Source organism: Microcaecilia unicolor, chromosome 4, assembly GCF_901765095.1.
Source record: "Microcaecilia unicolor chromosome 4, aMicUni1.1, whole genome shotgun sequence".
In the NCBI taxonomy this organism is placed as follows: Eukaryota; Metazoa; Chordata; class Amphibia; order Gymnophiona; family Siphonopidae; genus Microcaecilia; species Microcaecilia unicolor.
Window position 1 is genome coordinate 120443447 of NC_044034.1, and position 15507 is coordinate 120458953.

The 15507-nt window shown below is 49.3% G+C and overlaps 1 protein-coding gene across 1 annotated transcript in view; it reads left to right on the plus strand.

The window, feature by feature from the left end:
* Positions 1-15507, plus strand: part of MYCBP2 (MYC binding protein 2) — a 937772-nt gene that overhangs the window by 418034 nt on the left and 504231 nt on the right. Inside the window, 1 exon segment of the mRNA XM_030200587.1 lies at positions 3608-3739. Within this exon segment, the coding sequence (XP_030056447.1) occupies positions 3608-3739 (132 nt within the window).

Consider the following 15507-nt stretch of genomic DNA (forward strand, 5'->3'; position numbering starts at 1 on the left):
TCCACACCATTCCATGGTAGTCAAATTTGCTGTCAAGAGCCTGAAGCTTGAGGACCCATGCTTCTGCTCCCCCAGGCAGGGATGCTCACACTTTGGAGTCTTGGGAGGGAGGTGTTTTGGGGTTCGATTATCATTTCCCACATTCAATTCTACCAGCTCTACATGAGCATCTACTTGAAGGAATTGGTGCATAGTGTGATGGAGTTTGCAGACTGTCTCAGAGAAAGCCGCAGAACTCAGTCAGCTAGCAGCCAAGCAGATGGATGTCAAAAGCACATAGCTTGGGCAACTTTTGATGGTTTAGATGTTACCTCCAGACTTTCTACATTACTTATTGGCATGTGCAGATGCTTATGGCTGTCTGTTAGAACCAGTGTTTCAAGAAAAGGTGGCGGATATCCCTTGTTTAGAATCTTTTTGGGGACAAGGTGGAAGAGGATGCTGATCTTATTAAGAAAAGATCTAACACCATAAATTCCCTGTCTTGGCCCACTCCTTCTTCAGCCTCCACTTCTCGTAGGTTTTTTGGGAACAGTTGGAAGGGTTCCTACTGTTCTCAAAGGCATAGGTTCACTTCTTTGACTTCCCCTCCCCAGCAGGCCCAGGCCTCACACTCCCTCCTCAGCAGCAACAGGCCCAGAAGTTTCAACCAACTCCCCAGCCTAAGCAGGGGCGAACGTTTGACTGGTTCCAGCGGAGCATAGCTGAAATGAAAGTGCTCATTCCTAACAACCTGACGGTCAGTGTGAGGCTGAATATTTTCCAAGAAAGTTCCACGAGTCCTGTAAGTAATCCAGGAAGGGTTGCACCCTCAGTTTGTGTCAACCTCCTCCAAATTGCCCCCCGATAGCCTCAAAATTGAGCCTCTCAGCGTCAGGACGTATTTGCAGAGGAACTCTCCTCCCTTCTAAAGGTCGTGCGGTTGAACCCATTCCACCAGGATTCTATTCCAAGTACTTCCTTGTGCCAAAAAAGATGAGGGGGGGGGGGTTGTCACTTGGACTACTGTAACGCTCTGTACGCCGGCTGCAAAGAACAGACTATTAAGAAACTCCAGACAGCCCAAAATACCGCAGCCAGACTCATATTTGGTAAAACCAAATATGAAAGTGCGACACCCTTAAGAGAGAACCTTCACTGGCTACCACTCAAGGAACGCATCGAATTCAAGATATGCACGATCGTACACAAGATCATTCACGCAGATGCCCCTCTTTACATGTCTAACCTAGTGGACCTACCGCCCAGAAACGCCAAGAGATCAGCCCGCAAATTCCTCAACTTGAACTTCCCCAGCTGTAAAGGGCTTAAATACAAGCAAGCATACGCCACCACCTTCTCGTATGGAAGCACACAGCTATGGAATGCGCTACCCCCAACCTTAAAAACCATGGACAATCTAAGCAACTTTCGCAAATCCTTGAAGACACATCTCTTCAACAGAGCCTACAAAAAGAACCTCTAAAGACACAAATCACTACACAACCCACCCACACAACCAATTACACCTCCTACATCACCCTACTTAACACCCTCTTCTCTTTCTTTAAATATCTTCGTCCTACCACCGACTATATCTATTATTCCCTCATGAATATGTCATAATAACACTCTGTAAGCCACATTGAGACTGCAAATAGGTGGGATAATGTGGGGTACAAATGTAATAAATGTAATAAATAAATCCCATCCTAGACCTCAGTTTTGAACAAATATCTGGTCAAAGAAAAGTTCAGGATGATTTCCCTAGGCACCTCCCTGTGATAACAGCCAAATGATTGGCTATGCTGTCTGGACCTAAAGGATGCTTACACCCATGTCCAGATATGTCTCTGTCACAGGCGATATCTCCAATTTCGGATAAGGAAACTTCATTACCAGTATCGCATTTTGCCATATGACGCGTGTCCGCTTCCAGAGTGTTTACAAAAAAATGTCTTGCTATAGTTGTAATGTTGCTGTGCAGACTAGGAGTGCACATGTTTCCATATCTGGATGATTGGCTGGTAAAGAGCACATCAAGGAAACGAGCTCAAGAATCAATGCAGAGAACTATTCAGGTGTTGAAACTGCTAGGGGTCATTATCAAAATCCCACCTGCTCTCAGTTCAGCAATTAGAGTACATGGGAGCCAAGATCACATGACACCTAGAACAGGAACAGAGCTGATAAAGCCACATTTTCCTTTTGTATTTTCACCAGAAGTGTGTGGATTTTGCATATCTTGTTATTTCTGTTGGCCTGACGGTGTGATTTCGGAATACCTTTTTAGCTGTTATGGCTTTGAGGTTGCTTAGTAAGAGTTAAAGCTATGCAAAAAGGAGCATCAGGCAAGATGGCGGTTTGCTTTCCTCCGTCAAGTTCTTCAGTAAGCAACGTTTGAACTTCAGAAATTGTATCAGAGGTGTGGGCTGCTGTGAATCTCTTCATAAAAGGGTGGTTAATAAATTCAAATAACTAAATAAGTTTCTTCCTAAGGTAATGTTGGAGTTCTATCTTAATTGGTCAGTTGTTCTTCAAACATTTTTCTCAAAAGCTTGTGCCCATCCTGGTGAAAGTGCACTGCACACTTTGGACTGCAAGAAAGCTTTGACCTCTTTTTTGGAGCAGACGCTGAACCCCCTTTGTGCATTAGATATTAAGTAACATGCTCACTAGACTGGCTACAAGCAGTCTAAATCAAACGTTGCCAGCACATTAAGCTTTCTATATCAGGCCCTCAGTATGTTTTTAGAAATGGGAGGAGGCAAAAATTGGACTGTATAAAAAAAACTGTGTTGTGCTTTACTACTTGATTTCAACAGAGCCTGGGATATAACACCATAAGGACAATTTTATAACTGGGCTGCTAAATTTAGGCATCCCTTTCACATGCAAATTTGCAGAATACTAGCACTTGCATTTAAGTGCCAGTAAAGTGACTAAGCATATTCTGTAATGGCGCACATAAATTTAAAGGGAACATTCACATGGTGAAATATAAGCAGGGCATAGGCATGTCTCCCACTTATGCAGAATACTGTACGTTCTGCACACCCTTTCCACATTTATGCAGCTGCAGTTATGTCAGATCTTTGGCTGTTGTAACTTCAGGCATATGAAGGTGAGGTGTACTGATACTGAGTTATGCTAGTATTCTATATTGGAATCTGGGTGCCAAGATGCCATGATAGAATAGGCTCTCAGCACATGGCATTGGGGTGCATAAGTGGAGGCGTCCAGTAATAGAATACCCCCCCCCCCCCCCATGCACGTTCACAATTACTTAGGGATTTTCCCTTATTTTATATCTGTTCCTTTCACCCTCTCCCCCCCCCCTCTACATACCTAATGTAGTTTTTTCAGTAACAGTCTTGTGGTAGGGACCATGCATCTGGGTTCCTTCTGGAACTCTGTGAAAGGCCCTGAATCTTGCCACCAGCTGTCACTGAGACAATGACATGACTTCCTCTCTCTGGTGGTGATGCAAACATTTTCTTCATAACATCCACAACCCATCCAGAGAGTGGAAGATCTGACTTGGGGATCAAACTGAAAATCTTCCATATAGCAGTGCATTGTCATTTTTATAGATTGTAAATGATTTTCTTTCTCTCTTTTGGATTAGAGTGAGCATTCAGGAGATTCAGCTCACTCTCACAGGTGGACATCCTTAGAATTAGTTAAAGGAACCTACAACACGGATGATTCAGCCAGTGACATTGCTGAAATCAGGCTTGATAAAGCTGTGCCTTTGAAGGTAAATATGAAGGAGCTCTTTTAATTGTCATTAGAAAGCAAATAAATGCAACTTCCTTTAAACAGATTTGGTAACTGTTTTAAGAAAACTTCGTGTTGAAGACATCTTTAAACCTCATGACCTATGTAGTATAGATGAGAACAGTGTATTCTCTGAGGGTAAACAGGGCACCTTGAGTATTGTGTTCAATTCTGGTCGCCGCATCTCAAGAAAGATATAGTAGAATTGAAAAAGGTGCAGAGAAGGGCGACTAAAATGATAGCGGGGATGTGACGACTTCCCTATGAAGAAAGATTAAGGAGGCTAGGGCTATTCAGCTTGAAGAAGAGACGGCTGAGGGGAGACATGATAGAGGTATATAAAATAATGAGTGGAGTGGAACAGGTGGATGTGAAGCGTCTGTTCACGCTTTCCAAAAATACTAGGACTAGGGGCATGCGATGAAACTACAGTGTAGTAAATTTAAAACAAATCGGAGAAAATTTTTCTTCACCCAACGTGTAATTAAACTCTGGAATTCGTTGCCGGAGAAAGGGGTGAAGGCGGTTAGCTTAGCAGAGTTTAAAAAGGGGTTGGACGGTTTCCTAAAGGACAAGTCCATAAACCGCTACTAAATGGACTTGGGGAAAAATCCACAATTCCAGGAATAACATGTATGTTTGGGAAGCTTGCCAGGTGCCCTTGGTCTGGATTGGCCGCTGTCATGGACAGGATGCTGGGCTCGATGGACCCTTGGTCTTTTCCCAGTATGGCATTACTTATGTACTTATGTAACAATGCTTACAGAGGTGACATTGCCCATTTAGCCCCTGACATGGAGACGCTCCTCAGTGTTCTTACATCAGAAGTTTTTGGCAGTGTTTGCCATGCTTGTGCACACCATCCTGCTTTGTACTGCTTGCATGGGACCAAGAACCAAGGCAGTCAAGCTTTTTCTGTGGAGCAGAGAGGATGCAATTTTTCTCCCCTCAGCTCATGCCACCTTGGATTCTTCTCAGTCGGCAATTCACCTACTGTTCCATTTTCAGGCTAACTTTTATCTCATGTGGGACCAGGTAATCCCCTTCTCCTAGTAGTTTCTCCCTTATGTTTTGGCCCTTTTTAAGTTTCTCTAGTTTTCTGCAGCTCCTCATGGTCCCCTCCTCCCTTAGGCCTTGAGCACTCCGGCTAGGAAAAAACTTTAGTTTTTCACCACTACCAGCTTGAGCAAAGGCTACATACCATCCTCCTGGAAACAAGCTACCCCATTCATGGCTAAACTTGCAGAGTCCATTGTACATTTTCAACGTCTTGAGTTTATAGATAAAACACTAGCGCTACACCCAAATCAGGCGGGCTTCGGCCACGTCTCAGTACTGAGACATCGCTGCTTGGTCTAACCACTTATATTTCTTATAACCTTGATCACTCCACTTCTGTTCTTCTACTCTCCCTGGACTTATCGGCAACATTTTATCTCATATCTCATCAATCATACTGTTCTCCTTGACAGGCTCTACAGCTAGGTGTAAGAGACAGTGCTCTCCTGTGGTTCACTTCCTACATGTCTGGCTGCACCTATATAGTTCAAACCAAATGTTCTTCATCAAATTCTTTCTCACTCCCATCTGGGGTCCCACAGGGATCTGACCTAGCTCCCCAATGCTCTTCAACATCTTTCTTGCCCCCTTACTAACACTTCTGCAGTCACTTTACTTTACACCATATGTTTATGCATACGATATACAAGTGCTATGCACACCACCCATCAGATCCATTGAACATACAATGTATTAATCAAAAACTTACCAAGGCTACTGACTGGCTAACTGACAACCAGCTTGCACTAAACCCAAACAAATTGAAGATTCTTCTCTACACACATCAACCAACCATAATTCTCGCGGCACCGATTCAACTCTGCTCTGTCCATTAGTCAATGATGCAAAAACTAATGGGATGACTCCTGACTCCTCTCTATCTTTCCGCAGGTTTCTGCTGTAGTAAACGTTCCTTCTATAAAATTTGCATTATCCGCTCTGTAAGACCTCTCTTGCACCCCCTGCCTTAAATATCCGTGTGCACTCTTTTGTAATCAGTTAACTCAATTACTTCAACGCCTTGTACAAAGGACTCCATGTTAACAATCTCCGACGCTTGGAATTAATGCAAAACTAATTACTGGCTGCAAAAAATTTGACCATGTTACCCCACTATTAAAAGCAGCATACTGGCTTAGCTGACCAATCGCATAATATATAAGCTACTGCTTTTGGTGCACAAAATCCGTAATGCAGGTGAACCAGTGTATTTATCACGTCTTTTTATCTCTTTCTGCCCCTCATGCACACTTAGGTCTTCCCAACAAACCCTGCTTTTAATCCCAACCTTCTGAGAAATTAGGCATCTGAGGCTGGCAAATATTTTTAATCATGTTTTTTGGAGGTGGGAGGGGGTTAGTGACCACTGGGGGAGTAACGGGAGATCAAGCGAATGCTACATACCTGTAGAAGGTATTCTCCGAGGACAGCAGGCTGATTGTTCTCACTGATGGGTGACGTCCACGGCAGCCCCTCCAATCGGAAACTTCACTAGCAAAGGCCTTTGCTAGTCCTCGCGCGCCGATGCGCACCGCGCATGCGCGGCCGTCTTCCCGCCCGAACCGGCTCGTGTTCGTCAGTCCCATATGTATCAAAACAAAGCAAGGGAAGACACAACGCCAAAGGGGAGGCGGGCGGGTTTGTGAGAACAATCAGCCTGCTGTCCTCGGAGAATACCTTCTACAGGTATGTAGCATTCGCTTTCTCCGAGGACAAGCAGGCTGCTTGTTCTCACTGATGGGGTATCCCTAGCCCCCAGGCTCACTCAAAACAACAACCATGGTCAATTGGGCCTCGCAACGGCGAGGACATAACTGAGATTGACCTAAAAAATTTACCAACTAACTGAGAGTGCAGCCTGGAACAGAACAAACAGGGCCCTCGGGGGGTGGAGTTGGATCCTAAAGCCCAAACAGGTTCTGAAGAACTGACTGCCCGAACCGACTGTCGCGTCGGGTATCCTGCTGCAGGCAGTAATGAGATGTGAATGTGTGGACAGATGACCACGTCGCAGCTTTGCAAATTTCTTCAATAGAGGCTGACTTCAAGTGGGCTACCGACGCAGCCATGGCTCTAACATTATGAGCCGTGACATGACCCTCAAGAGCCAGCCCCGCCTGGGCGTAAGTGAAGGAAATGCAATCTGCTAGCCAATTGGAAATGGTGCGTTTCCCCACAGCCACTCCCCTCCTATTGGGATCAAAAGAAACAAACAATTGGGTGGACTGTCTGTTGGGCTGTGTCCGCTCCAGATAGAAGGCCAATGCTCTCTTGCAGTCCAATGTGTGCAGCTGACGTTCAGCAGGGCAGGAATGAGGACGGGGAAAGAATGTTGGCAAGACAATCGACTGGTTCAGATGGAACTCTGACACGACCTTTGGCAAGAACTTAGGGTGAGTGCGGAGGACTACTCTATTATGATGAAATTTGGTGTAAGGGGCCTGGGCTACCAGGGCCTGAAGCTCACTGGCTCTACGAGCTGAAGTAACTGCCACCAAGAAAATGACCTTCCAGGTCAAGTACTTCAGATGGCAGGAATTCAGTGGCTCAAAAGGAGGTTTCATCAGCTGGGTGAGAACGACATTGAGATCCCATGACACTGTAGGAGGCTTGACAGGAGGCTTTGACAAAAGCAAACCTCTCATGAAGCGAACAACTAAAGGCTGTCCTGAGATCGGCTTACCTTCCACACGGTAATGGTATGCACTGATTGCACTAAGGTGAACCCTTACAGAGTTGGTCTTGAGACCAGACTCAGACAAGTGCAGAAGGTATTCAAGCAGGGTCTGTGTAGGACAAGAGCGAGGATCTAGGGCCTTGCTGTCACACCAGACGGCAAACCTCCTCCACAGAAAGAAGTAACTCCTCTTAGTGGAATCTTTCCTGGAAGCAAGCAAGATGCGGGAGACACCTTCCGACAGACCCAAAGATGCAAAGTCTACGCTCTCAACATCCAGGCCGTGAGAGCCAGGGACCGGAGGTTGGGATGCAGAAGCGCCCCTTCGTCCTGTGTGATGAGGGTCGGAAAACACTCCAATCTCCACGGTTCTTCGGAGGACAACTCCAGAAGAAGAGGGAACCAGATCTGACGCGGCCAAAAAGGAGCAATCAGAATCATGGTGCCTCGGTCTTGCTTGAGTTTCAACAAAGTCTTCCCCACCAGAGGTATGGGAGGATAAGCATACAGCAGACCCTCCCCCCAGTCCAGGAGGAAGGCATCCGATGCCAATCTGCCGTGGGCCTGAAGCCTGGAACAGAACTGAGGGACTTTGTGGTTGGCTCGAGATGCGAAGAGGTCTACCAAGGGGGTGCCCCACACCTGGAAGATCTGTCGCACTACACGGGAATTGAGCGACCACTCGTGAGGTTGCATAATCCTGCTCAACCTGTCGGCCAGACTGTTGTTTACGCCTGCCAGATATGTGGCTTGGAGCACCATGCCGTGACGGCGAGCCCAGAGCCACATGCTGACGGCTTCCTGACACAGGGGGCGAGATCCGGTGCCCCCCTGCTTGTTGACGTAGTACATGGCAACCTGGTTGTCTGTCTGAATTTGGATAATTTGGTGGGACAGCCGATCTCTGAAAGCCTTCAGAGCATTCCAGATCGCTCGTAACTCCAGAAGATTGATCTGCAGATCGCGTTCCTGGAGGGACCAGCTTCCTTGGGTGTGAAGCCCATCGACATGAGCTCCCCACCCCAGGAGAGACGCATCCGTGGTCAGCACTTTTAGAGGCTGAGGAATTTGGAAGGGACGTCCTAGAGTCAGATTGGACCAAATCGTCCACCAAGACAGGGATTCGAGAAAACTCGTGGACAGGTGGATTACGTCTTCTAGATCCCCAGCAGCCTGGAACCACTGAGAAGCTAGGGTCCATTGAGCAGATCTCATGTGAAGGCGGGCCATGGGAGTCACATGGACTGTGGAGGCCATGTGGCTTAGCAATCTCAACATCTGCCGAGCTGTGATCTGCTGGGACGCTCGCACCCGCGAGACGAGGGACAACAAGTTGTTGGCTCTCGTCTCCGGGAGATAGGCGCGAGCCGTCCAAGAATCCAGCAGAGCTCCTATGAATTCGAGTCTCTGCACTGGGAGAAGATGGGACTTTGGATAATTTATCACAAACCCTAGTAGCTCCAGGAGGCGAATAGTCATCTGCATGGACTGCAGGGCTCCTGCCTCGGATGTGTTCTTCACCAGCCAATCGTCGAGATATGGGAACACGTGCACCCCCAGCCTGCGATGTGCCGCTGCTACTACAGCCAAGCACTTTGTGAACACCCTGGGCGCAGAGGCGAGCCCAAAGGGTAGCACACAGTACTGGAAGTGACGTGTGCCCAGCTGAAATCACAGATACTGTCTGTGAGCTGGCAGTATCGGGATGTGTGTGTAGGCATCCTTCAAGTCCAGAGAGCATAGCCAATCGTTTTCCTGAATCATGGGAAGGAGGGTGCCCAGGGAAAGCATCCTGAACTTTTCTTTGACCAGATGTTTGTTCAGGGCCCTTAGGTCTAGGATGGGACGCATCCCCCCTGTTTTCTTTTCCACAAGGAAGTACCTGGAATAGAATCCCAGCCCTTCTTGCCCGGATGGCACGGGCTCGACCGCATGGGGCTGAGAAGGGCGGAGAGTTCCTCTGCAAGTACCTGCTTGTGCTGGAAGCTGTAAGACTGAGCTCCCGGTGGACAATTTGGAGGTTTTGAGGCCAAATTGAGGGTGTATCCTTGCCGGACTATTTGGAGAACCCACTGATCGGAGGTTATGAGAGGCCACCTTTGGTGAAAAGCTTTCAACCTCCCTCCGACTGGCAGGTCGCCCGGCACTGACACTTGGATGTCGGCTATGCTCTGCTGGAGCCAGTCAAAAGCTCGTCCCTTGCTTTTGCTGGGGAGCCGAGGGGCCTTGCTGAGGCGCACGCTGCTGACGAGAGCGAGCGCGCTGGGGCTTAGCCTGGGCCGCAGGCTGTCGAGAAGGAGGATTGTACCTACGCTTACCAGAAGAGTAGGGAACAGTCTTCCTTCCCCCAAAAAATCTTCTACTTGTAGAGGTAGAGGCTGAAGGCTGCCGGCGGGAGAACTTGTCGAATGCGGTGTCCCGCTGGTGGAGCTGCTCTACCACCTGTTCGAGTTTCTCTCCAAAAATGTTATCCGCACGGCAAGGCGAGTCTGCAATCCGCTGCTGGATTCTATTCTCCAGGTCGGAGGCACGCAGCCATGAGAGCCTGCGCATCACCACACCTTGAGCAGCGGCCCTGGACGCAACATCAAAGGTGTCATACACCCCTCTGGCCAGGAATTTTCTGCACGCCTTCAGCTGCCTGACCACCTCCTGAAAAGGCTTGGCTTGCTCAGGGGGGAGCGCATCAACCAAGCCCGCCAACTGCCGCACATTGTTCCGCATGTGTATGCTCGTGTAGAGCTGGTAGGACTGAATTTTGGCCACGAGCATAGAGGAATGGTAGGCCTTCCTCCCAAAGAAGTCTAAGGTTCTAGAGTCCTTGCCCGGGGGCGCCGAAGCATGCTCCCTACATAAGTACATAAGTAGTGCCATACTGGGAAAGACCAAAGGTCCATCTAGCCCAGCATCCTGTCACCGACAGTGGCCAATCCAGGTCAAGGGCACCTGGCACGCTCCCCAAACGTAAAAACATTCCAGACAAGTTATACCTAAAAATGCGGAATTTTTCCAAGTCCATTTAATAGCGGTCTATGGACTTGTCCTTTAGGAATCTATCTAACCCCTTTTTAAACTCCGTCAAGCTAACCGCCCGTACCACGTTCTCCGGCAACGAATTCCAGAGTCTAATTACACGTTGGGTGAAGAAAAATTTTCTCCGATTCGTTTTAAATTTACCACACTGTAGCTTCAACTCATGCCCTCTAGTCCTAGTATTTTTGGATAGCGTGAACAGTCGCTTCACATCCACCCGATCCATTCCACTCATTATTTTATACACTTCTATCATATCTCCCCTCAGCCGTCTCTTCTCCAAGCTGAGAAGCCCTAGCCTTCTCAGCCTCTCTTCATAGGAAAGTCGTCCCATCCCCACTATCATTTTCGTCGCCCTTCGCTGTACCTTTTCCAATTCTACTATATCTTTTTTGAGATACGGAGACCAGTACTGAACACAATACTCCAGGTGCGGTCGCACCATGGAGCGATACAACGGCATTATAACATCCGCACACCTGGACTCCATACCCTTCTTAATAACACCCAACATTCTATTCGCTTTCCTAGCCGCAGCAGCACACTGAGCAGAAGGTTTCAGCGTATCATCGACGACGACACCCAGATCCCTTTCTTGATCCGTAACTCCTAACGCGGAACCTTGCAAGACGTAGCTATAATTCGGGTTCCTCTTACCCACATGCATCACTTTGCACTTGTCAACATTGAACTTCATCTGCCACTTGCACGCCCATTCTCCCAGTCTCGCAAGGTCCTCCTGTAATCGTTCACATTCCTCCTGCGACTTGACGACCCTGAATAATTTTGTGTCATCGGCGAATTTAATTACCTCACTAGTTATTCCCATCTCTAGGTCATTTATAAATACATTAAAAAGCAACGGACCCAGCACAGACCCCTGCGGGACCCCACTAACTACCCTCCTCCACTGAGAATACTGGCCACGCAATCCTACTCTCTGCTTCCTATCTTTCAACCAGTTCTTAATCCATAATAATACCCTACCTCCGATTCCATGACTCTGCAATTTCTTCAGGAGTCTTTCGTGCGGCACTTTGTCAAACGCCTTCTGAAAATCCAGATATACAATATCAACCGGCTCCCCATTGTCCACATGTTTGCTTACCCCCTCAAAAAAATCCCTAGAACTCTTAGCCTTCTTTAGGGCCAGATCCACAACTCCAGAATCATGAGGCAACTGAGTGCGCATCAGATCTGGGTCCCCATGGATCCGGTACTGGGACTCGATCTTCTTGGGGATGTGGGGATTAGTTAAAGGCTTGGTCCAGTTCGCCAGCAATGTCTTTTTTAGGACATGGTGCATGGGTACAGTGGACGCTTCCTTAGGTGGAGAAGGATAGTCCAGGAGCTCAAACATTTCAGCCCTGGGCTCGTCCTCCACAACCACCGGGAAGGGGATGGCCGTAGACATCTCCTGGACAAAGGAAGCAAAAGACAGACTCTCGGGAGGAGAAAGCTGTCTCTCAGGAGAGGGAGTGGGATCGGAAGGAAGACCCTCAGACTCCTCGTCAGAGAAATATCTGGGGTCTTCTTCCTCTTCCCACGAGGCCTCACCCTCGGTGTCGGACACAAGTTCACGGACCTGTGTCTGCAACCGTGCCCGACTCGACTCTGTGGAGCCACGTCCACGATGGGGGCGTCGAGAGGTAGACTCCCTCGCCCGCATCGGCGAAGCTCCCTCCGCCGACGTAGTCGGGGAGCCTTCCTGGGAGGCGACGGCAGCCGGTACCACACGCGGCACCGACGCCGGAGACCTCACCTCGGGCGATGGGCCAGCCAGCGCCACGCTCGACGGTACCGGTGGCACAAGCACCGCCGGTACCGGAGGGGTAGGGCGCAACAGCTCTCCCAGAATCTCTGGGAGAACGGCCCGGAGGCTCTCGTTCAGAGCGGCTGCAGAGAAAGGCATGGAGGTCGATGCAGGCGTCGACGTCAGAACCTGTTCCGGGCGTGGAGGCTGTTCCGGGCTGTCCAGAGTGGAGCGCATCGACACCTCCTGAACAGAGGGTGAACGGTCCTCTCGGTGCCGATGCCTGGTGGGTGCCAACTCCCTCGGCGACCCAGAGCTCTCGGTGCCGACCCGGGAAGGAGACCGATGACGATGCTTCTTCGATTTCTTAGAACGAAGCATGTCACCGGAGCTTCCCGGCACCGACGAGGAGGACGTAGAATCCAGTCGTCGCTTCCTCGGGGCCGAGGCCGAAGGAGGTCGGTCTCGGGGGGGCTGTACCGCAGGAGCCCTCAGGGTAGGGGGAGACCCACCCGAAGGCTCACCGCCACCAGCAGGGGAATGGACAGCCCTCACCTGCACTCCAGACGAAGCACCACCGTCCGATGACATCAGCAGACGAGGTCCCGGTACCACCGACGTCGATGCAGCTATCCGATGTCTCGGCGCCGATGCAGAGGGCCGATGCCTCGATGCACTGGCGGCCGAGGATGAAGCTCTGGACGCTGAAGACGTCGATGCACTCGATACCCCCGGTGCCGATGCCGACGAAGAGCCCGAGAACAAAACGTTCCACTGAGCCAATCTCGCTACCTGAGTCCGCTTTTGCAAAAGGGAACACAGACTACAGGCCTGCGGGCGGTGCCCAGCCCCCAAGCACTGAAGACACGACGCGTGCCTGTCAGTGAGCGAGATGACCCGGGCGCACTGGGTGCACTTCTTGAAGCCGCTGGTAGACTTCGATGTCATGGGTGGAAAAATCACGCCGGCGAGATCAAAAGTCGAAATGGCGGAAAAGGCACCGAAAAAACAAGGGGAAGAAATCTTCGACCCGAGGCCTAAAAGTGGCCTACCCCGACGACGAAAGAAAACTTACCGGGGCGAAAACTGGAAATAGCGGGGGAAGAAAAGACCAAGAGTCTTTTCCCATACAGAATGGATTATAATTTCTCTCTTTTGAGAACACACGACGAACGCACGAGGTCGACTTTGCGGGGCCCGACACGGCGAAAACACGACCGTACCGAGCGCGGACAAAAGAAGACTTACGAACATGAGCTGGTTCGGGCGGGAAGACAGCCGTGCATGCGCGGTGCGCATGAGCGCGCGAGGACTAGCAAAGGCCTTTGCTAGTGAAGTTTCCGATTGGAGGGGCTGCCGTGGACGTCACCCATCAGTGAGAACAAGCAGCCTGCTTGTCCTCGGAGAATCCCCAATTCCCTCCAGTGGTCATCTGGTCATTTTGGGCACCTTTTTGTGCCTTACTAGTGATAAAAACAGGTCTGGGTGAAAACGTCCAAGTTTTAGTGCTGGACGACTTTGCTTTGTTCCATTATAGCTCAAAGACGTCCAAGTCTTAGGAACGCCCAAGTCCCACCTCGAACACGCCTCTGATACGCCCCCTTGAGATTTGGACGTTCTTGCGACGGACTTCTGACAAAGATGTCCAAAATCGGGTTTCAATTATACCGATTTGGACGTCTCTGTGAGATGGACGTCCAGTGCCGATTTATGTCACTTTTTGGACGTCCATCTCTTTCGAAAATGAGCCTGATGGTCACCTAGATGATGAAAGCTCTTCTTGAGTCACGTTATACTTGCCATCTAAAGTATTTGACCTAGAATGTTTTGTTTTGGTGGCAGTTGATTCAGCCTGCAGGGTCAGAGCTCAAGACCCTTATAACTAATCCATCTTAACACAGGGTTTCTTCATAACAGAATAGTTCTTCACATGCATTCTAAGTTCTTTCCTAAGGTGGTGGTGGATTTTCATTTTAGCCAGTCGATTGTTCTTCTTGCATTCTTCACAAAACCTCATACCCATTCCAGTGAAAGCGCACTGCACACTTTGGACTGCAAGAGAGCTGTGGAGGGCATAATCTAAAGGGACGCCCAAGTTTTGCTGGGGATGTCCTCGCAAAACGTCCTGGCAAAGGGGCGGGGAAACCCGTATTATCGAAATAAGATAGACGTCCATCTTTCATTTCGATAATACAGTCGGGAACACCCAAATCCTGAAATTTAGGTCGTCCTTAGAGATGGTCGTCCCTAGACTTGGTCGTTTCTGATTTTCAGCGACAATGGAAACCAAGGACACCCATCTCAGAAACGACCAAATCCAACTCTTTTGGTTGTGGGAGGAGCCAGCATTTGTAGTGCACTGGTCCCCCTGACATGCCAGGATACCAACCAGGCACCCTAGGGGGCACTGCAGTGGACTTCATAAATTGCTCCCAGTTACATAGCTCCCTTACCTTGTGTGCTGAGCTCTCCAAAACCCACTACCAACTTCTGTACACCACTACCATAGCCCTTATGGGTGAAGGGGGGCACCTGGATGTGGGTACATTGGGTTTGTGGTGGGTTTTGGAAGGCTCACATTTACCACCACAAGTGTAGCGGGGGGGGGGGGGGGGAGGGCTGGGTCTGCCTGCCTGAAGTGCCCTGCACCCACTAAAACTGCTCCAGGGACCTGCATACTGCTACGATGGACCTGAGTATGACATTTGAGGCTGTCATAGAGGCTGGCACAAAAGATTTTTTAAAGATATTTTTTGAGGGTGGGAGGGGGTTAGTGACCACTGAGGGAGTAAGGGGAGGTCATCCCCGATTCCCTCCGGTGGTCATCTGGTCAGTTCGGGCAACTTTTTTGTGGCTTGGTCGTAAGAAAAACAGGACCAGGTAAAATCGTCCAAGTGCTCATCAGGGATGTCCATGTGTTAGGCATGCCTAAGTCCCGCCTTCGCTATGCCTCCGACACGCTCCCGTGAACTTTGGTTGTCCCTGCGATGGAAAGCAGTTGGGGATGCCCAAAATCGGCTTTTGATTATACCGATTTGGGCGACCCTGTGAGAAGGACGCCCATCTTCCGATTTGTGTCGAATGATGGGTGTCCTCTTTCGAAAATGAGCCTGTTAGTCTCCTATTTGGAGTGGACAAAAGCCCATAGACTGTCCATCCAGCTTTTCATTTCTTTATACCCTAACAGGATGGAGACAGCCATAAGTAAATACACTTTATCCAGTTG